The sequence below is a fragment of the Bombina bombina genome, chromosome 9 (assembly GCF_027579735.1).
Source record: "Bombina bombina isolate aBomBom1 chromosome 9, aBomBom1.pri, whole genome shotgun sequence".
Classification (NCBI taxonomy): Eukaryota; Metazoa; Chordata; class Amphibia; order Anura; family Bombinatoridae; genus Bombina; species Bombina bombina.
In genome coordinates, this window is record NC_069507.1 from 245,680,307 (window position 1) to 245,707,296 (window position 26,990).

A 26,990-nucleotide genomic window follows, 5' to 3' on the forward strand; every position below is an offset into this window, starting at 1 on the left:
GGCGCAATGCATGCAAGGGGCTGTAAGATAAAACCTTGTTGAACAAACATTTTCTTAAGGTAACCTTCTAACTTTTTATCCATTGGATCCGAAAAAGCACAACTATCCTCCACCGGGATAGTGGTACGCTTTGCTAAAGTAGAAACTGCTCCCTCCACCTTAGGGACCGTTTGCCATAAGTCTCGTGTGGTGGCGTCTATTGGAAAAATTTTCCTAAATATAGGAGGAGGGGAAAAGGGCACACCGGGTCTATCCCACTCCTTGCTAATAATCTCTGTAAGCCTTTTAGGTATAGGAAAAACGTCAGTACACACCGGCACTGCATAGTATCTATCCAGCCTACATAATTTCTCTGGAATTGCAACTGTGTTACAATCATTCAAAGCCGCTAATACCTCCCCTAGCAATACACGGAGGTTCTCAAGCTTAAATTTAAAATTAAATGGGGATATGTATAAAAACAGCGCTTGGACTTAAAATACTTTTGCCTCTCTCTGTAAACCCCCTTCCTGGTCACGAATTTAAAATGATTTGTAGTTGAGAGTGGCACTACTAAAAGCTAAAAAGTATTAAAAACTATGAGAGGAAATATATGTGTTACCTACTAAATATTTTATGTATATATTTTCAAATAAATAAGTATACCTTTACTAGATTATGAATTTAGGAAGAATACATCTATTCTATTCACATAAATTTCATAAGCATTTTAGTACAATCAAAAGTTTTTATTATATTACAATCTTATGCTGAGAAAAAACTAAAACATATAAAATACACAGCTGTATATCTATATAAATAAAATATTTCACTAATGACTCACAAAGTAAAAACAGATATTGATATGGTAAAATATAAAATATAAAATATAAATGAGAGAGCCCAGATAAAGTAACGATGTCCACAAATATTACTTAGAGGTGTGGTCTGTATATTGAAACAAAAGGATTTGTTGAATTAGTTTGAAAGATTCTCTTAATAACACAATTGTTTCAAACAGTTCATATAGTATCCAAGTTCAGTTGATAAAATATCAAAGCTCAAAGATTCTCTTAATAACACAATTGTTTCAAACAGTTCATATGGTATCCAAGTTTAGTTGATAAAATATCAAAGCTCAAATGATTAGAGTGGCCGAGTTCCCAAATGGATGTTAAAAATCCAGTATGTTTAGCAGGGCAACAATCTTGCTTGTGTATTATTTGCAGTAAACTTAAATGGCACTTTATGAGGTATATGACTTTATGAGGTATATCAGAACCGCTATATAAGTGGTCTTACCTCCTCCTTCATGTGTTAACCCCGCTTCATAGGTGGTCTTACCTCTTTTTGAATGTGTTTGAAGTCTCTAGGCTTACCGGTCTTTTAAATTTGGGTAAACGTAGCGATGCAGCGATTCGGTTTTCTTCAGCTTGCGCAAGCCTAGAGACTTCAAACACATTCAAATATTTTATCAACTGAACTTGGATACTATATGAACTGTTTGAAACAATTGTGTTATTAAGAGAATCTTTCAAACTAATTCAACAAATCCTTTTGTTTCAATATACAGACCACACCTCTAAGTAATATTTGTGGACATCGTTACTTTATCTGGGCTCTCTCATTTATATTTTATATTTTACCATATCAATATCTGTTTTTACTTTGTGAGTCATTAGTGAAATATTTTATTTATATAGATATACAGCTGTGTATTTTATATGTTTTAGTTTTTTCTCAGCATAAGATTGTAATATAATAAAAACTTTTGATTGTACTAAAATGCTTATGAAATTTATGTGAATAGAATAGATGTATTCTTCCTAAATTCATAATCTAGTAAAGGTATACTTATTTATTTGAAAATATATACATAAAATATTTAGTAGGTAACACATATATTTCCTCTCATAGTTTTTAATACTTTTTAGCTTTTAGTAGCGCCACTCTCAACTACAAATCATTTTAAATTTAAAATTAGAAATCTCTGAATCCGGTCTCCCTGGATCAGATCCGTCACCCACAGAATGAAGCTCTCCGTCCTCATGTTCTGCAAATTGTGACGCAGTATCGGACATGGCTCTCACATCATCAGCGCGCTCTGTCCTTAACCCAGAGCTATCGCGCTTGCCTCTTAATTCTGGCAATTTAGATAATACCTCTGTCATAACAGTAGCCATGTCTTGCAAAGTGATTTGTCTGGGCCTCTCTGATGTACTTGGCGCCACAATATCACGCGCCTCCTGAGCGGGAGGCGAAGGTACTGACACGTGAGGAGAGTTAGTCGGCATAACTTCCCCCTCGTTGTCTGGTGATAATTTCTTTACAGATAAAGACTGACTTTTATTTAAAGTGACATCAATACATTTAGTACACATATTTCTATGGGGCTCCACATTGGCCTTCAAACATAGTGAACAAACAGATTCATCTGTGTCAGACATGTTTAAAACAGACTAGCAATGAGACTAGCAAGCTTGGAAAATACTTTCAAATAAATTTACAAGCAATATAAAAAAACGCTACTGCGCCTTTAAGAAGCACAAAAAAACTGTCACAGTTGAAATAACAATGAACCAAATCAGTTATAGCAACCAAATTTTCACAGTAAATGTATTAAGTTAGCAAAGGATTGCACCCACTAGCAAATGGATGATTAACCCCTTAATACCCAAAACGGATAATCAATTTAACAATTAACGTTTTTATCACAGTCAAACACACTGTCACAGGTCTGCTGTGACTGATTACCTCCCTCAAAATGAATTTTGAAGACCCCTGAGCTCTCTAGAGACGTCCTGGATCATGGAGGAAGAAGCAGGAAGACTGTGACTGAATTTTTACTGCGCAAAAAAGCGCTAAAATAGGCCCCTCCCACTCATATTACAACAGTGGGAAACCTCAGTTAACTGTTTCTATGCAGAAATATACGTTAGCCATGTGGAAAAAATCATGCCCCAATAAGTTTTATCACCAAAGTACCTCACAAAAACGATTAACATGCCAGTAAACGTTTTAAACATCCATTTTAAAGGTTATGTAGTGTTATTAATAAGCCTGCTACCAGTCGCTTCTACTGCAGTTAAGGCTCATACATTACTTCAGTATTAACAGCATTTTCTTAGTCAAATTCCATTCCTTAGAAAATTACTTTACTGCACATACATTCATCAGCCTGATACCAGTCGCTACTACTGCATTTAAGGCTGTACTTACATTACATCAGTATCAGCAGTATTTTCTTAGTCAATTCCATTCCTTAGAAAAATATTTTACTGCACATACCTCATTTGCAGGGGACCCCGCATGCTATTCCCTTTTCTGAAGTTACCCCACTCATCAGAATGTGCGAGAACAGCCAGTGGATCTTAGTTACTTCTGCTAAGATCATAGAAAACGCAGGAAGATTCTTCTTCTAAATACTGCCTGAGAGAAAAACAGCACACTCCGGTGCCATTTTAAAATAACAAACTTTTGATAGAAGAAATAATTAAGTATAAAAACTCCACACTCCTCTCACGCCTTCCTACTATGTTGAGAGTTGCAAGAGAATGACTGGGTATGACATGTGAGGGGAGGAGCTATATAGCAGCTCTGCTTGGGTGATCCTCTTGCAACTTCCTGTTGGGAAGGGAATATATCCCATAAGTAATGGATGATCCGTGGACTGAATACACTACAAGAGAAATAAGCACTTTTACTAAATAAGCTATAAATGCATGCCGAGTGTTGTTCTTACCCAGTGAGACTATATTATAATGTACATTACAAAAATAAAACAAGCTAAAAGCTAATGATTTTCAGTGAAAGACCACAATAATGTAAATTCTTCAAAACTAAAAACAAAAATATACTATAGATTTTAAAGCAAAAGAATGTCTTAAAAATTCTTTTAGGCAAACTATTCTCACCAGTCACATTTGTAATCATGCTGTAGTACTAAAGTAAGCTTCAAGCAGGATCTTCATACCTTTCCTTGTTTCACAATGTAGTATGGATTACTGCGAGAAAACCCAGCACTTTCAAGGAGATTCATTACATCGTTTTTTCTGCAAATAAGAATATTAAAGAAAATAAGGTTTGAGAACCCAATAAATAATGTATACAGCAGCTTTAAAAAGTAGTTATCGAAGTTAAAGTTTAACTTGTGCCTGGAGTTCTGAATTTTACTCCTTTGCTCATATTTGGCAAACAAAGTTTACATAGAATATGTATCACCACCTACGTCACCATTTTCTTGTCCAGGAAATATTGATCCTTTTTGGCACCAATGACTCTTCTTAATGATACCTCTTCTTTGTCGATCTAAACCAATTAATTTAAAAATAAATAAATAAATCAATACACCTTTATATACCAAGAAGAAGAAATAGGAACAAAGAAAAGGACATACTGATACATACATAAGTAACTTACTGGTAACCTGTTGTCAGAGTTGTCAAAAATAATTTCCACAAAGGCTGAAATAACACGAGGTCCTGTTCCTTCCTGAAAATTAAATTCAAAAGAAAATTATTTTTTTTTATTATTGTCTTTCAAGCCATTGCACTGTACATTATATACTAACAGTTTCCTCAAGATTAAAAAAAAGTCAAGATTAAAAAACGTTTTCTTTTTTTTTACTATACATAAGAAGACAGAAACATCCTTAAACATAATTAAATAGGTCTGCTCTATATTATGGTGATTCTAATTTTGACTGTAAAGCAAATAGGTCTATGAAGTCAATGTTTTACTTACGTGCAATAGAGCAAGCCTTTGCTCTGGACGAAGATGACTGAACTCATCACTGAGAACAAACTGAATGGCTGCATACAAAAGAGAAGATTTATTAAACATTTTATAAGCCTTTTTCTAAGATCAAATTTCAGTCATTTTTTTTTATCAAACGGCCAGCCTTAACTAAATCTCTAAGTAAGACGTGACTTTATTTTCAATAGTGAACATACACTAGCTGATAAGGTAGCATAGCACACAGTAACATTCGGCACAACCTGTGCTCAGAGTCTAAGCCAAGCCATGCACAGGAGCAAGCTCACAATACAAATCTCCAAAGCATGTGTGGACCTGGTACAAGCCAATATTTGCATGCTGTAAGTAGATTAGATGCACATAATATATTCAGGCTAAAAAGGTTAGCAAACTAATGAGGAATACTGCTTTATTTGAGAAGAACATTTTTTTTAATGTTGAAATAACTACCATATAAAATATTTTTTTTTCAATTATTTTTAACATAACCTGAAAAAAAAATTAATTAGGTTATGTTCACCAGAGAATGCAACCATTTTTAAACCCCTTCGGTACCTAGAATTTCAGAGAAAAAGTATCAGGTTTTTTTGGTTTTTTTTACCATTTTTGAATTCACTCCTTTGTTTTTCTTTATCTATGAAATTAATAAATATATATATACCCCGTTTTGTCTGATGAAGGAGACAGTTGATCCCCGAAAAGTCACAACAATAAACCACGTTTTGTTATTTAAAGTCCAGTGAGTGCAGATCTATTTTGCAGTATTTTAAACCATTGTCCCTGACACCCTGGCCAGTCAATGAGGAGGTGAGAGTGCTTATCCCACAACTATTGGCATATATATATATATATTTTTTTTTTATGTTTTTTTTTTTTTTTTAAGTAGATAACCCAAGGTATTAATCTAGGCCCATTTTGGTATATTCAATGTCATTAATTTGGCTGCCAAATACGGTCATATTAAAAATAAAAAAATAAATATTTATACACAACTACTGCAGTCATAAGAAAAACATAATTTATGCTTACCTGATAAATTCCTTTCTTCTGTAGTGTGATCAGTCCACGGGTCATCATTACTTCTGGGATATTACTCCTCCCCAACAGGAAGTGCAAGAGGATTCACCCAGCAGAGCTGCATATAGCTCCTCCCCTCTACGTCACTCCCAGTCATTCGACCAAGGACCAACGAGAAAGGAAAAGCCAAGGGTGAAGTGGTGACTGGAGTATAAATTAAAAAATATTTACCTGCCTTAAAAACAGGGCGGGCCGTGGACTGATCACACTACAGAAGAAAGGAATTTATCAGGTAAGCATAAATTATGTTTTCTTCTGTTAAGTGTGATCAGTCCACGGGTCATCATTACTTCTGGGATACCAATACCAAAGCAAAAGTACACGGATGACGGGAGGGATAGGCAGGCTCTTTATACAGAAGGAACCACTGCCTGAAGAACCTTTCTCCCAAAAATAGCCTCCGATGAAGCAAAAGTGTCAAATTTGTAAAATTTGGAAAAAGTATGAAGCGAAGACCAAGTTGCAGCCTTGCAAATCTGTTCAACAGAGGCCTCATTCTTGAAGGCCCAAGTGGAAGCCACAGCTCTAGTAGAATGAGCTGTAATTCTTTCAGGAGGCTGCTGTCCAGCAGTCTCATAAGCTAAACGAATTATGCTACGAAGCCAAAAAGAAAAAGAGGTAGCGGAAGCTATTTGACCTCTCCTCTGCCCAGAGTAAATGACAAACAGAGAAGACGTTTGTCGAAATTCCTTAGTTGCCTGTAAGTAAAATTTTAGAGCACGGACTACATCCAGGTTGTGCAGTAGACGTTCCTTCTTTGAAGAAGGATTTGGGCATAAAGAAGGAACAACAATCTCTTGATTGATATTCCTGTTAGTAACTACCTTAGGTAAGAACCCAGGTTTAGTACGCAGGACTACCTTATCCGAATGAAAAATCAAATAAGGAGAATCACAATGTAAGGCTGATAATTCAGAGACTCTTCGAGCCGAGGAAATAGCCATTAAAAATAGAACTTTCCAAGATAACAACTTTATATCAATGGAATGAAGGGGTTCAAACGGAACGCCCTGAAAAACATTAAGAACAAGGTTTAGACTCCATGGTGGAGCAACAGTTTTAAACACAGGCTTAATCCTGGTCAAAGCCTGACAAAAAGCCTGGACGTCAGGAACTTCTGACAGACGTTTGTGTAACAGAATGGACAGAGCTGAGATCTGTCCCTTTAATGAACTAGCAGATAAACCCTTTTCTAAACCTTCTTGTAGAAAAGACAATATCCTAGGAATCCTAACCTTACTCCAAGAGTAACCTTTGGATTCACACCAATATAGGTATTTACGCCATATCTTATGGTAAATCTTTCTGGTAACAGGTTTCCTAGCCTGTATTAAGGTATCAATAACTGACTCAGAAAACCCACGTCTTGATAAAATCAAGCGTTCAATTTCCAAGCAGTCCGCTTCAGAGAAGTTAGATTTTGATGTTTGAAGGGACCCTGTATCAGAAGGTCCTGTTTCAGAGGTAGAGACCAAGGTGGACAGGATGACATGTCCACCAGGTCTGCATACCAAGTCCTGCGTGGCCACGCAGGTGCTATTAGAATCACTGATGCTCTCTCTTGTTTGATTCTGGCAATCAATCGCGGAAGCAACGGGAAGGGTGGAAACACGTAAGCCATCCTGAAGTCCCAAGGTGCTGTCAGAGCATCTATCAGGACTGCTCCTGGATCCCTGGATCTGGACCCGTAACGAGGAAGCTTGGCGTTCTGTCGAGACGCCATGAGATCTATCTCTGGTTTGCCCCAACGTCGAAGTATTTGGGCAAAGACCTCCGGATGAAGTTCCCACTCCCCCGGATGAAAAGTCTGACGACTTAAGAAATCCGCCTCCCAGTTCTCCACTCCCGGGATGTGGATTGCTGACAGGTGGCAAGAGTGAGACTCTGCCCAGAGAATTATCTTTGATACTTCCATCATAGCTAGGGAGCTTCTTGTCCCTCCCTGATGGTTGATGTAAGCTACAGTCGTGATGTTGTCCGACTGAAACCTGATGAACCCCCGAGTTGTCAACTGGGGCCAAGCCAGGAGGGCATTGAGAACTGCTCTCAATTCCAGAATGTTTATTGGCAGGAGACTCTCCTCCTGACTCCATTGTCCCTGAGCCTTCAGAGAATTCCAGACGGCACCCCAACCTAGAAGGCTGGCGTCTGTTGTTACAATTGTCCAGTCTGGTCTGCTGAATGGCATCCCCCTGGACAGATGTGGCCGAGAAAGCCACCATAGAAGAGAATTTCTGGTCTCTTGATCCAGATTCAGAGAAGGGGATAAGTCTGAGTAATCCCCATTCCACTGACTTAGCATGCACAGTTGCAGTGGTCTGAGGTGTAAGCGTGCAAAGGGTACTATGTCCATTGCCGCTACCATTAAGCCGATTCCCTCCATGCATTGAGCCACTGACGTGTGTTGAATGGAATGAAGGGTGCGGCAAGCACTTTGAAGTCTTGTTAGCCTGTCCTCTGTCAGGTAAATCTTCATTTCTACAGAATCTATAAGAGTCCCCAGGAAGGGAACTCTTGTGAGTGGAACGAGTGAACTTTTCTTTTCGTTCACCTTCCATCCATGTGAACTTAGAAATGCCAGCACTAACTCTGTATGAGACTTGGCAGTTTGAAAGCTTGAAGCTTGTATCAGAATGTCGTCTAGGTATGGAGCTACCGAGATTCCCCGCGGTCTTAGTACCGCCAGAAGAGCACCCAGAACCTTTGTGAAGATTCTTGGAGCTGTAGCCAATCCGAATGGAAGAGCCACAAACTGGTAATGCCTGTCTAGGAAGGCAAACCTTAGGTACCGATAATGATCTTTGTGAATCGGTATGTGAAGGTAAGTATCTTTTAAATCTACAGTGGTCATGTACTGACCCTCTTGGATCATAGGTAAAATTGTCCGAATAGTCTCCATCTTGAACGATGGAACTCTTAGGAATTTGTTTAGGATCTTTAAGTCCAGGATTGGTCTGAAAGTTCCCTCTTTTTTGGGAACCACAAACAGATTTGAGTAAAACCCCTGTCCCTGTTCCGATCGTGGAACTGGATGGATTACTCCCATTAACAAGAGCTCTTGTACGCAGCGTAGAAACGCCTCTTTCTTTGTCTGGATTGTTGACAATCTTGACAGATGAAATCTCTCTCTTGGAGGAGAGTATTTGAAGTCCAGAAGGTATCCCTGAGATATTATCTCTAGCGCCCAGGGATCCTGAACATCTCTTGCCCAAGCCTGGGCGAAGAGAGAAAGTCTGCCCCCCACTAGATCCGATCCCGGATCGGGGGCCCTCAATTCATGCTGTCTTAGGGGCAGCAGCAGGTTTCCTAGTCTGCTTGCCCTTGTTCCAGGACTGGTTAGGTTTCCAGCCTTGTCTGTAGCGAGCAACAGCTCCTTCCTGTTTTGGTGCAGAGGAAGTTGATGCTGCTCCAGCTTTGAAATTACGAAAGGAACGAAAATTAGACTGTCTAGTCTTGGCTTTGGCTTTGTCCTGAGGCAGGGCATGGCCTTTACCTCCTGTAATGTCAGCGATAATCTCTTTCAACCCGGGCCCGAATAAGGTCTGCCCTTTGAAAGGTATATTAAGCAATTTAGACTTAGAAGTAACATCAGCTGACCAGGATTTTAGCCACAGCGCCCTGCGTGCCTGAATGGCGAATCCTGAATTCTTCGCCGTAAGTTTAGTAAGATGTACTACGGCCTCCGAAATGAATGAATTAGCTAGTTTAAGGACTCTAAGCCTGTCCGTAATGTCGTCCAGAGTAGCTGAACCAATGTTCTCTTCCAGAGACTCAATCCAGAATGCCGCTGCAGCCGTGATCGGCGCAATGCATGCAAGGGGTTGCAATATAAAACCTTGTTGAACAAACATTTTCTTAAGGTAACCCTCTAACTTTTTATCCATTGGATCTGAAAAAGCACAGCTATCCTCCACCGGGATAGTGGTACGCTTAGCTAAGGTAGAAACTGCTCCCTCCACCTTAGGGACCGTTTGCCATAAGTCCCTTGTGGTGGCGTCTATTGGAAACATTTTTCTAAATATCGGAGGGGGTGAGAACGGCACACCGGGTCTATCCCACTCCTTAGTAACAATTTCAGTAAGTCTCTTAGGTATAGGAAAAACCTCAGTACTCGTCGGTACCGCAAAATATTTATCCAACCTACACATTTTCTCTGGTATTGCAACTGTGTTACAATCATTCAGAGCCGCTAACACCTCCCCTAGTAATACACGGAGGTTTTCCAGTTTAAATTTAAAATTTGAAATATCTGAATCCAGTCTGTTTGGATCAGAACCGTCACCCACAGAATGAAGTTCTCCGTCCTCATGTTCTGCCACCTGTGACGCAGTGTCTGACATGGCCCTAATATTATCAGCGCACTCTGTTCTCACCCCAGAGTGATCACGCTTACCTCTTAGTTCTGGTAATTTAGCCAAAACCTCAGTCATAACAGTAGCCATATCCTGTAATGTGATTTGTAATGGCCGCCCAGATGTACTCGGCGCTACAATATCACGCACCTCCCTCTGAGCGGGAGATGTAGGTACTGACACGTGAGGCGAGTTAGTCGGCATAACTCTCCCCTCGTTGTTTGGTGAAATTTGTTCAATTTGTACAGATTGACTTTTATTTAAAGTAGCATCAATACAGTTAGTACATAAATTTCTATTGGGCTCCACTTTGGCATTGCAACAAATGACACAGGTATCATCCTCTGAATCAGACATGTTTAACACACTAGCAAATAAACTTGCAACTTGGAAATACAATTCAATTAGAATAATATTAAAACGTACTGTGCCTTTAAGAAGCACAGAAGATCTATGACAGTTGAAAATTAATAAATTGAAACAGTTATAGCCTCAATCCTTGTAAACAACACAACTTTAGCAAAGGTTTAATCCCATTAGCAAAGATAACAAATTCTGAAAGCAGGAAACAAATTACAGAATAAACGTTTTTTATCTCAGTCAAACTATAATTCTCACAGCTCTGCTGAGAGAAATTACCTCCCTCAAAATAAGTTTTGAAGACCCCTGAGCTCTGTAGAGATGAACCGGATCATGCAGGGAATACAATGAGTTGCTGACTGAAATATTTGATGCAGTAAAAGCGCCAAAAAAACGGCCCCTCCCCCTCACACACAGCAGTGAGGGAGAACAGAAACTGTCAGAAAAACAGATTAAGCAACTGCCAAGTGGAAAAATAGTGCCCAAACATTTATTCACTCAGTACCTCAGTAAATGAAAACGATTTTACATTCCAGCAAAAACGTTAAACATAATCTCTAGTTATTAAACAGCTTTATGTATTTCTTACAGTGTAATTCTAGTGAAGTACCATTCCCCAGAATACTGAAGTGTAAAGTATACATACATGACATTATATCGGTATGGCAGGATTTTCTCATCAATTCCATTGTCAGAAAATAAAAACTGCTACATACCTCTATGCAGATTCATCTGCCCGCTGTCCCCTGATCTGAAGTTTACCTCTCCTCAGATGGCCGAGAAACAGCAATATGATCTTAACTACTCCGGCTAAAATCATAACAAAAACTCTGGTAGATTCTTCTTCAAACTCTGCCAGAGAGATAATAACACACTCCGGTGCTATTTTAAAATAACAAACTTTTGATTGAAGATATAAAACTAAGTATAATCACCATAGTCCTCTCACACATCCTATCTAGTCGTTGGGTGCAAGAGAATGACTGGGAGTGACGTAGAGGGGAGGAGCTATATGCAGCTCTGCTGGGTGAATCCTCTTGCACTTCCTGTTGGGGAGGAGTAATATCCCAGAAGTAATGATGACCCGTGGACTGATCACACTTAACAGAAGAAAATGGTTGTAAAAGCTTCTCTGGCAATCTGGCTTCATATGGTAAGGAAGCACGATCAGGGACGCATTACTTCTGTTCATTTAGGGCAAGGGTTTAAAGGGACATGAAACCCACATTTTTTTTCTTTCATGATTCAGAAAGAACATGCAATTTTAGACAACTATGCAATTAGCTTCTATAATCTAATTTGTTTAATTCTCATTATCCTTTGTTGAAAAGCATATATAGGTAGACTTAGTAGCTGCTGATTGGTGGCTGCATATATAAATGCCTCATGTGCTTGGCTAACCCATGTGAATTGTTGTTTCTTCAACAAGGGATACCAAGAAACTGAAGCAATTTAGATAAATATTAGTAAATTGGAAAGCTTAAAAATTGTACCTCCCTTTAACAATATTGAATGTATTGTCTTTATAACACAGATGAAATACAATCAGTGACACTTACAGAACCTCTCAATCTTTTTGTAGCAAGTACCCCTCTAGGCATACATTTGCTTTCTATCTACCCCAACTGTAGCACAAATATTATTGATTTTTTTACATGAGCAAAAATGGAAATCATGTGTATTACTTGATTTCACAAGTTTGTATTTGATATGTTAATTAAGAAAATATATAGGAATCAGATATCCGTTTTATGTTTTCCAGAGTTTAATATTTGTCCATTTTTACAATAAACTACATCTGCATGGTGCAGAAAGTAATCTTTAAGTTACCATCTTTCTATTTAACCATTTCGTACACAGTTTATCTGTCTCGTTTTGCGCAGCACACTTCAGAATGATGCACTTTACCTATTGCCACACTTGGTCACAGTAATACACTTCCTCTGTTCATATCAGTAAAGCTCAACTCCAGCCCTCATATGTCAATACCAATTAAGAATCTAAGGCTTTACTAATTTGAGGTGAATCAGTAATTGAGCAGTGGTCTAACCTATGCAGGGACATACTCACACCCTGACCTGTTAGGAGTGCTCAAGGGAAGAAATGAGAAACACAGCTTTCTTTGATATATGTTATGTTTACAAAAGCTACATCAGGAAAACAAATAGAGGCCAATCACTGGAGTACCCCGTGATAATGCCCTAAGTACCCACAGGGATACACGTACCACAGGTTGAGAAACTATGACTTATAGCCCTATTCCAGTGGTTATTTGGTTTAAAGCAAATAATGCTTCATTTTTATTCCTATTCTCTTTATTACTTTTAAAAGAAGACCATTTTGAATTGCTATTATTTAAAGTAGGGCTGCAACTAACGATTATTTTCATAATCGATTAATCGGCTGATTATTTTTTCGATTAATCGACTAATCGTATAAAAATAGAATCAATAATAGTTTTCTACGTTTTAAATAAAATCCACGAGTGTTACAAATATAAACTTCAGACTAAAACTTTACATTAACACAACTGTTTCTTCAATTTGTAAGCAGCAGAGCACATTTTTATAATTAAACAAAACAAAACCACAAACTGTTTGAAAAGAGGTAGAACTAGAAAGAGTTAGACTATCACTATTAATAACATTCTGTTATTCACTCTTTCAGAAACTTTGCATTGAAATGCAAAAATCTCAACATGTCCACATGCTTCTGGCTAAGGCTGGTTCTCTGTTTGCAGCTATATTTCCTGCAGCAGAGAAAAGGCTGTTGAGGTGTATAAGTAGGGTTTTGCCAATTTCACCAAAGTGGGATATTTATCTTTGTTAGCTCTTCACCAATGCTAAGTGTTTTCTACTTTGGCAAGGGGCCTCTCAATAAAGTAACCCTTGACTTCATTCTAACATAAAAATATCTTGAATATCTATATGCAATGGTAAATAACCAGCTATAAGGTTAGGGGAAATATCTAGTCCGCTCTAAAAATAACGAATATATACTTATAAAGGTTGAATCTGGTACATATTATCACAATTTATTAAAAATATAAAAAAGCTATAAAAAACAAAATCAAAAGTGCTAAGGACTGTATATCAATAACAGGACAAAGCCTTACACCTTTATTTATACAGTACATATAATCAGCAATAGCAAGCAATACGCTAATAATTGTGCAAACAGATAATAGTGCACATCAATTTAAATAACTCCCATCAATCTAAGGGCAAGGTGTAAACAAGCTTGGCACTATATCATGAAAAGCATAGTTCCAAATCACCATATTTAATATAATCAATCCAAATGATGACTATTATATCTGGGTTGCACATAAGCCAGGGGTAGTTGAAAACGTATACTGTCCTGAAAAAGTGAAAAGTAGACGTCTGTAGACGTCCTTTAGGCTAAGGACATAACCATAAAACACAATATCATATGCAGGAGTTCATTAGAGTGAAGCAGCTGGTGTTGTACACAGACCAACTAATTGCAAACAAACTAATCGATTAATTGATTATGAGATTCGTTGACAACTATTTTCATAATCGATTATTATCGATTATGACTATTAGTTGTTGCAGCTCTAATTTAAAGCTATTTCCCCAAAGACATTTTAAAAAGGAAATTTATGCTTACCTGATAAATTTATTTCTTTTTCGATACGACGAGTTCACAGATTTCATCCTTACTTATGGGATTATGCCTCCTGTTCAACAGGAGGAGGCAAAGAGCACCACAGCAGAGCGGTATAAATAGCTCCTCCCTTCCCTCCCAACCCAGTCATTCGACCGAAGTTAGGAAGAGAAAGGAAGAGCCAAGGTGCAGAGGTGACTAAAGTTTAACAAAAATAATAACCTGTCGCAAAAAAAACAGGGCGCGCCGTGGACTCGTCATATAGAAAAAGAAATAAATGTATCAGGTAGGCATAAATTTCCTTTTCTTTTTCAAGATACGAAAAGTCCACGGATGTCATCCTTACTTATGGGATACAATACCAAAGCTAAAGTACACGGATGAAATGGGAGGGACAAGACAGGGAACCTAAACGGAAGGCACCACTGCTTGAAGAACTTTCCTCCCAAAAAAAAGCCTCAGAAGAGGCAAAAGTATTGAATTTGGAAAATTTGGAAAAAAGTGTGAAGAGAAGACCAAGTAGCTGCCTTGCAAATCTGTTAAATGAGCCGTAATCCGTTCAGGAGGCTGCTGTCCAGCAGTGTCATAAGCAAAGCGGATGATACTCTTCAGCGTTAGCCCCAGCGTCCAGCCCAAAGTCTGTCTGCACTCTCACATAGAATAAATGTGTCCTGAGCGCCCCTATCTAATCCTCCCCCACCACATCTTCCCTAATACCTATAGAGAAGCCCTGGGGAATTAGGGAGTCATAGAAATAAAAATTACAGCAGTGTCTGAGTTAGTGCTGTCCCAGAAATTTAAGCTGCACATACCATAGTGCTTAGCGACAGCATGAAAGGTCCCACAGCTATGAAGAAGTCCTCTTTACCTTCTTGCCATTCTGTGGAGACATACAGGGCCTTAGTTAACAATTGCTAAGACCATATTAAGAAGGGCAGCACACAGTATGGGAGGCGCAGTGAGAAATTACTCCCACCATTTTCCCAATGCTTTCAATCCACCTGTAGCTCGGCTCACAAGAGGCTGACCAGGTCCTGGCTACACCCTGAAATAAAATAGTACTCACTGGCACCATTTAGAAATAAAAAAACTCTTGATTGAAGAATCTAAACTAACACCTCACTTTACCTCTTCCTATTACTAACACAGGCAAAGAGAATGACTGGATTGGGAGGGAAGGGAGGAGCTATTTATACAGCTCTGCTGTGGTGCTCTTTGCCTCTTCCTGTTGACCAGGAGGCGTAATCCCATAAGTAAGGATGAAATCCGTGGACTCGTATCTTGAAAAAGAAATACCCAATTCCTCTCAAAACAGATGATAGTAGTGAAACAAAGGTATTTCAAAAACTGCATTACTCACCATAGAAAAAATTACTTTTGCCAGATCCATTTCTTCCCACTAAATAAATAAATGGTAATTTACATTAGAATGTTGTTGATTTACAATAATAAATACATTGAGGTATTGAGGTGGGTAGGACACATAATGTGCAACAAAGATGTGAAAGAAAGCAATGCAATAAAATAAAACAGGCTGGATTATAAAAACAATGTTTTTTTAATTTTTTATGGTAATTATCTGGTCTCATTGTAAAACTATATATACACAATTCCAGAAAAGAAGCTGGACAGGATACTTGATAAGCACTCTTCCCTCTTGGGTGGAGGCTAGATGCGTATGAGGATAATTAAAATTACAACCTTTGATTACAATTAAAATGGGTTTCAATAGAACATAAAACAATTGCAGCAAGTTAGCCTGTGTATAAATAAAAAATCTCTCATGTGGTGACATCACTACGTAACAAATAGGATGGTATATATTCTGGGTACATATGCTGCTGATAAATAGTTACCCAATGATCATACTCAGACTGTTAATTTAAGTGCACAAACTGAGCACATAAAAGTACAATCTATTGAAGAGGAATTATCCTGCAGTTTGCATTGCATCTAACAACCTGCTGGGTATCAACAACACGAAATAGTGAGATTAATATAATGTATTAACACAGAACTGTTATTCTCGTGTATAGTAAATAATATCTACACACAATTCGTGAGAGCGTTACAGGTCATAGAGGATATAGTATTCAGCTTCTCTTGTTAGCTTTGTATAAGCGTGTATGGTCAAATAGTTCATAAATATATAGCCTGTTTTAGTTATCAACAGTAACTCAGTGGTATCCACTGCGTATTAAAGTTATATATATTGCCTGTATTAATTATCAACAGTAACCCAGTGGTATCCACTGTGTATTAAAAGTAAGCTGCGTATATAGCCTGTATAAGTTATCAACAGTAACTCAGTGGTATCCACTACGTGTTAAAGTAAGCTGTATATATAGCCTGTATATGTTATCAACAGTGACTCATAAGTTACTCAGTGACAATAACTTCTTGCAATTGTTTTATGTTCTATTGAAACCCATTTTAATTGTAATCAATAAAGGCTTTAATTTTAATTATCCTCATAAGCACCCAGCCTCCACCCAAGAGGGATGAGTACTTATCAAGTATCCTGTCCAGCTTCTTTGCTGGAATTGTATATAAAATGTGTGCTTTGATACTTTGCACCAAAAACACTAAATTACAAGAGTATTTATAATAAACGCTACAATTCACACAGTGTTCCCTTTGCACCTATAAGAGTAGTGCCATTGTTTCTTTTCAGCGATATTATCATTGTAAAACTAATCTGAAACATTCATCTGGTTGCAAATATTAAGATTATAATAACAAGCAAGAATGAGTCTTTATGTAGAAAACCATGATTTAAAAAGAGAAATTAAACACCTTGTAATCACATTTCTGTTCTGTTGCTCTAGAATAACATATCAGCCAAGTCTAAATGTTTTTAAAACAAATTAACATCCTATTTACAGCAGTTATTTATCAATATTCAAACTCCACCCACTATTGCATTATTTGGAGAATGTATACTAGTCTGATTGGCTGATGTCTGTCACATGATACAGGGGTCCGGAAACTGGGAGAAAAAATAAATTTGTCACAAAAAAAAAAAAAATCTACTGCTTATTTGAAATTCAGAGTAAGTTCTATTGCCTTATCTTTTGATTATGCACTTTTTAGTTATGTAATTCTACTGGATTGAGTGGTCCTTTAATTTTAACTTTACGGTCATCCTGAGATTTGTATATGAAATCTTTAGTTTTGCATAATGAAACAACTTTGCAAAGAAAAAAATAATTAAAAAAAATAAAAAATTATATATATATATATATATATATATATATATATATATATATATATATATATATATATATATATATATATATATATATATATATATATATATATATATATATATATATATATATATAATGCGCAATGCTGACTTCTCAAAGCTAACACTGCTACATATATGTCCCTAATTGGCTTTATCAGATAATGCATTTTATACCAACTTTATGACAGTGCCTAGCCTTGTTGTCCACAGACTAAACCCCTGATTGGCTCCTCCAAATAAGGCAAATAGTGGGTGGAGTTTGACTTTCAAAAACTAATTGCAGTAAAAAGGATTTATATTTTGTTAAGACTTGGCTGATATTATATAGCAATACAATAGAAATGTCTTATAATTCAGGTTTTCTACATTATATATTAGGTTCTTATATTATGTTGATTTTGATTTATTGTAAACTGTGATAATGTAATAGAAGAGAGGGGGATTGCGAGAAGAAAAACAGATGATATTTAATGTATGCAATAATGATTTCTGTTTTGTATTGTTTTTCTTTTCTTTAATGAAAATGTAAGTAATATGTGAACCCCTGAACAAATAAAAATTTAATTTGAAAAAAAGAAAAAAAAGTCTTATAATTATAAGGTGTTAACTGTCCCTTTAATGTGTAATGGAGTTCATTAATTAGTTTCTATTAAAGAGATATGAACAATTTTTTTCTTTCACGGTTCTGATAGACAACAATGTTCCAATTTATTTTTGTTATCAATGTTTCTTATTTCTCTTGGTATCTTGTTGGAAAGCAGGGAAGTAAGCTTAGGAGCCGGCCCATATTTGAAGCACTATATGGCAGCAGTTTTGCAAGAGTACTATTTCCTGCCATGTAGTGTTTCAGATGCCTATCTAGGAATCTGTTCAACACAGAATATTCTGGGAATTAAAAAAAAATAATAATAGAAGTAAATTGGAAACTTTTTTTTTAAATTGTATGCTCTGTCAGAATTTTGCAAAATATTTTTGGGGGGGTTTAATATCCCTTTAAAATACAAACCACCTTGAGGAAATGGGATTTTGAAATTACATTCTTTACATCTGTCAGTCAAACAATGCGGTAAGCATTTAGCAAGTCATGCTAGAGTTCTCATTATATACATGGTATAAATGTAGGAAATACTTACCAATTACATTGTGCTTTGAACTAAATGGATCAACAATAGTTTGATCTCTGTAACTCCGAAAGCCTTGAATAATCACCTAATATCAGGAGGGGAAAATGTAAAAATTATTTTAACAAGTGAATGAACAAATACAAAATATGTGATGCAACATGTTAAAAATAAAGAAATGTTTCATAATAAATTAATCTTTTGAACTTTAAACAATATATACATATTTTATGTATCTGATCCCATCACCAGCCCTTCCAAATCCTGCAGTTCTGAAACAAATTAACTTCAATTTTATAGCGGAAAAAAGCGAGTACAAATAAATACAGGTATACCTCACTATATAGTGCTTTGTGGAGCTAAATCTTCAAACTCCAAGGATTTTGAAAAAGTGCTGTAATCTTCATGAGATTGCGAGAAAAGTGACTGGCACAGTTTTGTTATGCACAGTTCACTCTGTTTAAAGCATTACAGTGCAATCTGCGTCTCAGTGTTGTAGTCTGGCAAATTTTACTACAGTAATTGTCACTATTTTACAGGTACAGTATTTATTGAATACTGTAGCAGTGCTTGACAAATGTGTTTAAAAATTAGGAGCCAGTAAGAATATTTAGGAGCCAGACCGTTGGATTTGTATATAGATATATGGAGAATAACCCAAAAAGTTGGGAACCAGGGGTAAAAATTCTAGGAGCCAGTGGCTACCAGACTCCTGGGTTTGTCGAGCCCTGCTGTACTGTGCTAGTGTTAAACTAAACGTAGCACTATTGCACCCCTAATATATGTTAGTTCAAACATGTTTTCAAGTTTTTAAACACACTGGCAAGTGAAAAGAAAGCTAAATCGGCCTTGTTTCATTTTAACACGGTTTTCACTTTACAGTGGGGCTCCGGTCCTTAACCCGCTGTATGAGCGGGGTACACCTGTACACTCTCCAACTATTGAAATATACAGAATATCCTGCATGCATCAAATGTCAGGTCTCAACTTTAACCATGAATTAGAAAAAAATCATTAACCTGCTTATAGTCCTAAATAGTCCAAACTTTTTATAATTATAAAGGTTTTGGGTCTGAGTGGGTTAAATGTAACATTTCTTGAACATAGTTACTTTGTAAACTATAACCATTTATACTTTTATGCAATGTGCAATTTACACTGGGACAAAGAAACACATTAAACTTAAGTGTTTATGTAACAGTTTACAGACAAATGTAGTTATCCATCCCTTGAAAATCTTATGGAATACATGCTCCTGGTATACTTTTTCTATAGCAAAGCTAAAGAACATGCAGTTCAAGCTGTGGGAGACCAGACCACTTACCAGACTCAACGACTAACGCAAAAATACACCTGCCCAGTTAAAAATGAAATGAATTAAAAAAAATAATAAGTCCAACCTGTATTTCTGCCTTAAAAAACTCAGTGGCGACACAAACTATGTGTAGCATATAGTCTACAATAGATTTTAGTGTTCACCCATAGACCATAAAAAATGTGTGCACTTTCTGTTGAAATATAAAATTACTATTATTATCAGTTATTTGTAGAGCGCCAACAGATTCTGTAGCAGTGAAGCTAAAATGATGTAAAAATGATTTTCACATTTATATTAAAAAAAACAAACTGCATTGTGTTATTTGATTGCAATTAAAAATCCAGAGTATGATCTGGTCACTTAAATGCAGCTGCTACAGTATGTTGGGTTTTGTGACTGTATGTAGTGGTTGCATTTTAGTGTTTTACATATAGCCCTGAATGTGTATACCATTTATAATTATGAAAGAAATAATGTGGATGTGTACATAAAAAAAATATCTTGTGACTGAAGTTAAAGTGATGGTAAATCCAATTAGGATTTACCATCACTAAAAATAGTCGACTTGCATTGATCACTTAGTAAATAAAAGAGTGCTAAACTCACCCTTTCTTTGCTGCGGCTCCTTGCTAAACTCACCCTTTCCTTGCTGCGGCTCCTTGCTAAACTCACCCTTTCCTTGCTGCGGCTACTTGCTAAACTCAGCACCTCCGGCCGCCCAAAGCACAGTGTTCTTCTCTCAATGAGGCGATATTTCCACCTCTAAACCAACAGCTGCGCTAGTCATCTGACAAGTGTTCTATATGAAAACACTGCTATTCGTCACCTCTTTGGTAGAAAGCACTGTGCCGTGGGAGGCCGGAGGTTCTGAGTTTAGTGAGGAGCCGCGGCACATACAGTGTGAGTTTAACACCCTTTTTTTTTTTTAAACTAAGTGATCACTGAAAGTCCACTTTATATTTAGTGATGGTAAATCCTAGCGTTTTTTTAAAATGCTTATCCCCTTAACGACCAGCGTTATGCCCTTACCTTAAGTCCTGGGCTTCTCTTTGCCGCAATCTCGCTCAAAATAGTGAGATTGCGCTATTTCTGCATGCCCCACCAGTGGGGCACTGCAGAAATTGCTGCAGAGTTACAGATGCAGAGGGGGCCACTCTGTGGCCCTCTCTGCATCGGACAGCGGTGGTGCCAATCGTTGGTGGGTGGGAGGTTAAGGAGGGAGATGGGCCCATCGCTGGAGGGGGCGGGACCGCTCAGCCATGCTACAGGGATGTGTCAGGTGGGAGGCTGATCTCTACACTAAAGCTAAAATTAACCCTACAAACTACCTAATTAACTCCTTCACTGCTGGGCATAATACAAGTGTGGATGCTAAAAATGCTCTGGTCTTTTGGGGAAGTTTTTGTCTGAAATGCCCAGTCCTTAAGGGGTTAAAGTGAAGGTAAATTTTCACGAATGAGTGCCCGGTTTTTAAAAATAATATTAAAAACAGGGGCACTTTCATTCACGAAAGTTTACATTTCAGTGGTTTTATTAAAATACTTACCTTTCCTTCTTGCAAGCCGTAACAGCGATTCCCTTGCCTGTAGCTCGTCTCTTCTTACGTCAGCAATGACGAATCCGGCTTCCTCCAGACGAGCTGCGGGCGGGGGAAATCGCTGCTCCGGCTTGCAAGAAGAAAAGGTTAAGTATTTAACAAAACCGCTGAAATGTAAACTTTCATGAATGAAAGTGCCCCTGTTTTTAATATTATTTTTAAAAACCGGGCACTCATTCTTGAAAGTTTAACTTAGCTTTAACGACTACAGTAAATAAATTATATATATTTCTATCTATCGGTGTGTGTATTATTATGCACTGACACACACATTCATGCCCACGCCATGGAAACTGACATTTCTGGCACCTAATATTAATTATCTTTCTCTTAAATTTTTCATTCTGTTGAGAGCTGCTCAGTTATAACAAAGTCATAAGTTAGAACACATTCTAAAGCAAAGATAAGATACTCTGATTAGTTGAAGCATGTTATTAGAGGGACATTACAGTCAAATAATGACAAGTTCTAATTCACAACAGTATGTTATTTTAAGACTAGTGATCCTGCACCTCCCCACAAAGGGGCTAAACACACCGTAGAAGTACTGCTTGGGACCCACAGACCACTGCGGAAACTGCTACTGACCCAATCAGCAGCGTTAGTTAAAGGCTGGGTCATGCGACTAGCGATGTGATTGCAAGGGTTAAACACACCATTGGTATGGGATACTAGTGCAAAAATTGCATGTTCTACATTCCATTTTGCAAAGAAATGCCCCTTTAGGTTAAATTCTTCTATTTGCTACTAGAATGGAAGTGCAGCACATTTTTTCCTACAAAAACTCATTCAAATAAAAAATAAAGATTCAAAAACTATAGATCAAAAATATTTAAAATAAATCAAATTGGTAAGTTTTTGCTATAAACCAATACATTGCCATGACCTCACATCTGTGTAGACAGCCAGCATGATACAAAAAAACAAGTGGAATAAGAAATTCTGAATTCATTTGCAGTATGAATATACAAAACATATAGTCCACCCTAGCTAAGAAGTCAAAAGGTCACTAAAAGAACCACTGATGCTGTAGTTTTTAATCTCATACTCAGAGAATCTGGGTCTAGAAGCAGTAATGATACCAGACAAAATGAAAAAGCTAAGACAGGGCTCAACAAATGTGTTCAGCTGCAAGGACTAGAAAGGATCCAGCCTCAACAAAGTTACATTTTACTTGTTGCTGTTGGCAGCAGGGATGTTGGGGGTGTTCTAGGAATTCTATGTTCTAGGAACTCTAAACCAGGGCCTAATTGTAAGGCACCAGTGGCTCTGTGTTGTATGGGTTTGTCGAACCCCGAGTTAAAGGGACATTATACACTTGTTTTTTCTTTGCATAAATGTTTTGTAGATTATCTATTTATATAGCCCATAAAGTTTTTTTTTTTTTTTAAATGAAAAGTTTTGCTTATTTTTTTAATAACATTGCTTTGATTTTCAGACTCCTAACCAAGCCCCAAAGTTTTAGGAGAATACCGACGTATACCTTTTCCAGCTTGCTTCTGTTTGTGTAAAGAGTCTTTTCATATGCAAAGGAAGGAGAAGGGGGGGGGGGGAATGTCTTATTTCCCACGTGGGTGTTTCAGTAACTTTTTAAACAGAGCTAAACTTGAAGCTTCTAAGTAAGTTTTTAAACGGTTTTATACTGGATTTTTACATCAGTATCTGTACATATTATTCTTTATAGTAGTGTCTATTACATGCAGTTATATGATAATTGGTGTATACTATCCCTTTTTAAGGCGTTTTTTTTAAAGGGACAGTAAAGTCAAAATTAAACATTTTTATGGTTAAGATAGAGCATACAATTTTAATAACTTTCTGATTTACTTCAAATATCTAATTTGATTTGTTCTTTCACATCTTTTGTTGAAAAGCATATCCAGCTGGGCCTGGTAGCAACAATTAAACACTGGAAGCTAGCTGCTAATTGGTGGATGCACATGTATGCCTCTTGTCAATGGCTCATCTGATGTGTTCAGCTTGCTCCCATAGTGCATAGATGCTCCTTCAACAAAGGATACCATGAGAATTAAACAAATTTGGTAACAGAAATAAACTGGAAAATTGTTTAAAACAAAAAGTATGCTCTATACGATCAAAAAAAAAATAATAATTAGGTTTTGTGTCCCGTTAAAAAAAAAAAAAAAGTGATGTTAAGTACCTTGACAGAATGGGGCCGATTTATCATGTCTGGCAGACATGATCCGCTGTATCGATCATGTCCGCCAGGCATCGATAAATGCCGACAGCATACGCTGTCTGCATTTATCAATGCACAAGCAGTTCTGGTGAACTGCTTGTGCAATTCCGCCCCCTGCAGATTCGCAGCCAATTGGCCGCTAGCAGGGGTATCAATAAACCTGATCGTATGCAATCGGGCGGATTGCTGTCAGTCACCTCAGAGGACCGCTGCTTCTTAAACAGATGTATTTGGCCCCATTCGGGCCATGATAAAATTGGCCCCAATGTATTTAATCCCTTTGCTTAAATTACAAAAATAGTTATAGGCTTAAAAAACAAAACATAGCTTTTTAATTTACATTTAATGACAAACAATACATTATACTTTGCTTTAAACCAACTAATGTGCAGCAGGGCTTGAATAACTCAGGCACCAGCAGACAGCAGTAAATTGGCACCAGGAAAAAGTGAGAGCTCATTATAGAGATGCCCAGACATTTTCGACTAATTTGTGAACTACTTATAAACAGTAAAGGAAACCTAGAGACATTGCTTGTCCATTTATCTGCATGTATAAATACATATATACAAACTTTCCAATTGACTTCTATTAGCAAATGTACTTTGTTCTCTTAGAATACTTAATGAAAAGCATAACTAAATAAGATGAGGAGCAGCAATGCACTACTGGGAGCTAGATGGTGAGTGTTGTCTGGAGCCGACTTTGTGTTTAAAAGGGACAGTGTACACTCATTTTCATATAACTGCATGTAATAGACACTGCTATAAAGAATAAGATGCACAGATACTGATATAAAAATCCAGTATAAAACGGTTTAACCCCTTAACGACACGAGTCGTACAGGGTACGTCGCACACAACCTGGTCTTTAAAGACCAGCGACGTACCCTGTACGACTTTGGGGATTAAAGCGGCTGGAAGCGATCCTGATCGCTTCCAGCCGCTTTACGGTTATTGCAGTGATGCCTCGATATCGAGGCATCCTGCAATAACCTTTTTCCCCCATCCGATGCAGAGAGAGCCACTCTGTGGCCCTCTCTGCACCGGCATTGATGGCCGCAATCGTTGGTGGGTGGGAGCTGACCGTGGGAGGCGGGTGGGCGGCAATCGATGAAAAACTGAAGAGAGAGGGGGGCGGGATAGTCGGGAGCGCGCGCGTGCACAGGGGGTGGCGGGCGTGCACGGGGAGGGAGCGGGTGGGAACCGCTACACTACAGCAAATACATGCTATATGAGTGGCAGTAAGGGGGGATAAAATCCCCAACAAAAGTAAATCTAAGGGATCTGGGAGCGGGTGGGTAATTGGTCTGTGGGAGGGGGGGAAGCTACACTACAGAAAAAAAAAAAAAATTAAAAAAAATTAAAAAAAAAAAACACATTTGTATTTGAAAACAGGGTACTGGCAGACAGCTGCCAGTAACCAAGATGGCTCCCAGTAAGGTAGAGGTGACGGGTTAGAGAGCTGTTTGGGGGGGATCAGGGAGGTTGGGGGCTAAGGGGGGGTCCTACACAGCTGCATATGTAAATATGCAATACAATTTTTTTTAAAATTTTAAATATACCTTTTATTTTAGTACTGGCAGACTTTCTGCCAGTACTTAAGATGGCGGGGACAATTGTGGGGTGGGGGAGGGGAGCTGTTTGGGAGGGATCAGGGGGTCTGATGTGTCAGGTGGGAGGCTGATCTCTACACTAAAGCTAAAATTAACCCTGCAAGCTCCCTACAAGCTCCCTAATTAACCCCTTAACTGCTAGCCATAATACATATGTGATGCGCAGCAGCATTTATCGGCCTTATAATTACCAAAAAGCAACACCAAAGCCATATATGTCTGCCATTTCTGAACAAAGGGGATCCCAGAGAAGCATTTACAATCATTTATGCCATACTTTGAAAAGTTGTTTGTAAATAATTTCAGTGAGAAACCTAAAATTGTGAAAAATTTTACGTTTTTTTTTATTTGATCGCATTTAGCGGTGAAATGGTAGCATGAAATATACCAAGATGGGCCTAGATCAATACTTGAGGTTGTCTACTACACTAAAGCTAAAATTAACCCTAGACACTCCCTAATTAACCCCTTCACCGCTGGGCATAATACACGTGTGATGCGCAGTGGCATTTAGCGGCCTTCTAATTACCAAAAAGCAACGCCAAAGTCATATATGTCTGCTATTTCTGAACAAAGGGGATCCCAGAGAAGCATTTACAACCATTTATGCCATAATTGCACAAGTTGTTTGTAAATAATTTCAGTGAGAAACCTAAAGTTTGTGAAAATATTTGGGAAAAAGTGAACAATTTTTTTTATTTGATTGCATTTGGTGGTGAAATGGTGGCATGAAATATACCAAAATGGGCCTAGATCAATACTTTGGGATGTCTTCTAAAAAAAAATATATACATGTCAAGGGTTAATCAGGGATTCCTGAAAGATATCAGTGTTCCAATGTAACTAGCGCTAATTTTGAAAAAAAAAGTGGTTTGGAAATAGCAAAGTGCTACTTGTATTTATGGCCCTATAAGTTGCAAAAAAAGCAAAGAACATGTAAACATTGGGTATTTCTAAACTCAGGACAAAATTTAGAAACTATTTAGCATGGGTGTTTTTTGGTGATTGTAGATGTGTAAGATTGTGGGGGTCAAAGTTAGAAAAAGTGTGTTTTTTTCCATTTTTTCCTAATATTTTATCATTTTTTTAAAGTAAATGATAAGATATGATGAAAAAAATGGTATCTTTAGAAAGTCCATTTAATGGCGAGAAAAACGGTATATAATATGTATGGGTACAGTAAATGAGTAAGAGGAAAATTACAGCAGAGTGAGTTGTCCTTGTCAGCCAATAAGTATTAATACTGCAGTACACGTTGTGCACATCTGCCCGTGGGTACTTATACTACACAGATCCTGTACCGCCGCTACTAATGGATCTTTATCATATTTAGTTTTGTGCAAAGACGTTAAATCTCTGCCTCGGTTTTCTTTGTCCCTTTTAACCCCTTGTTTATCAGAGCGCAGAAACGCGACCTATGCAAAGCGTAGCATCTGTCCCCGGAGGACTAAGCATGGCCGGATTATCTGCAACGTGTACAGCCTCTTGGCCTAGCGATGCCCTGCTCATACTGTTAACTCAAGCCCCAGGCTTCACCAAAACAACCAGGCCGCAACGCCCACATGTCTCACACTTCCCGCTCACCTGTTTAATATACATTGTTTTCACAACCGGTAGACACGCTACGGTGAGTCGGACGGTGATAAAAACCACCGCTTTCCCCGGGGCCTACGGAATCACCGTAATCTCCCGCCAGCAAACAAAATGGCGACGGATACCCTCCTCCTGAGGAACGG

At 37.7% G+C, this 26,990-nt stretch overlaps 1 protein-coding gene across 1 annotated transcript in view; it reads right to left on the minus strand.

Annotated features, from left to right (window-relative positions):
* The window catches only part of SMC3 (structural maintenance of chromosomes 3), a 241,735-nt gene extending 214,757 nt beyond the window's left edge, over positions 1 to 26,978 (minus strand). The window contains exons 1-9 of the mRNA XM_053692998.1: positions 26,839 to 26,978; positions 18,537 to 18,612; positions 15,514 to 15,552; positions 4,723 to 4,790; positions 4,399 to 4,470; positions 4,208 to 4,287; positions 3,953 to 4,031; positions 1,359 to 1,429; positions 646 to 650 (exon numbers count right to left, since the gene is read on the minus strand). Of these exons, the coding sequence (XP_053548973.1) occupies positions 646 to 650; positions 1,359 to 1,429; positions 3,953 to 4,031; positions 4,208 to 4,287; positions 4,399 to 4,470; positions 4,723 to 4,790; positions 15,514 to 15,552; positions 18,537 to 18,612; positions 26,839 to 26,853 (505 nt within the window). The 5' untranslated portion in view covers positions 26,854 to 26,978. The remainder of the gene's footprint in view (positions 1 to 645; positions 651 to 1,358; positions 1,430 to 3,952; positions 4,032 to 4,207; positions 4,288 to 4,398; positions 4,471 to 4,722; positions 4,791 to 15,513; positions 15,553 to 18,536; positions 18,613 to 26,838) is intronic.
* Positions 26,979 to 26,990: the final 12 nt, after the last annotated feature.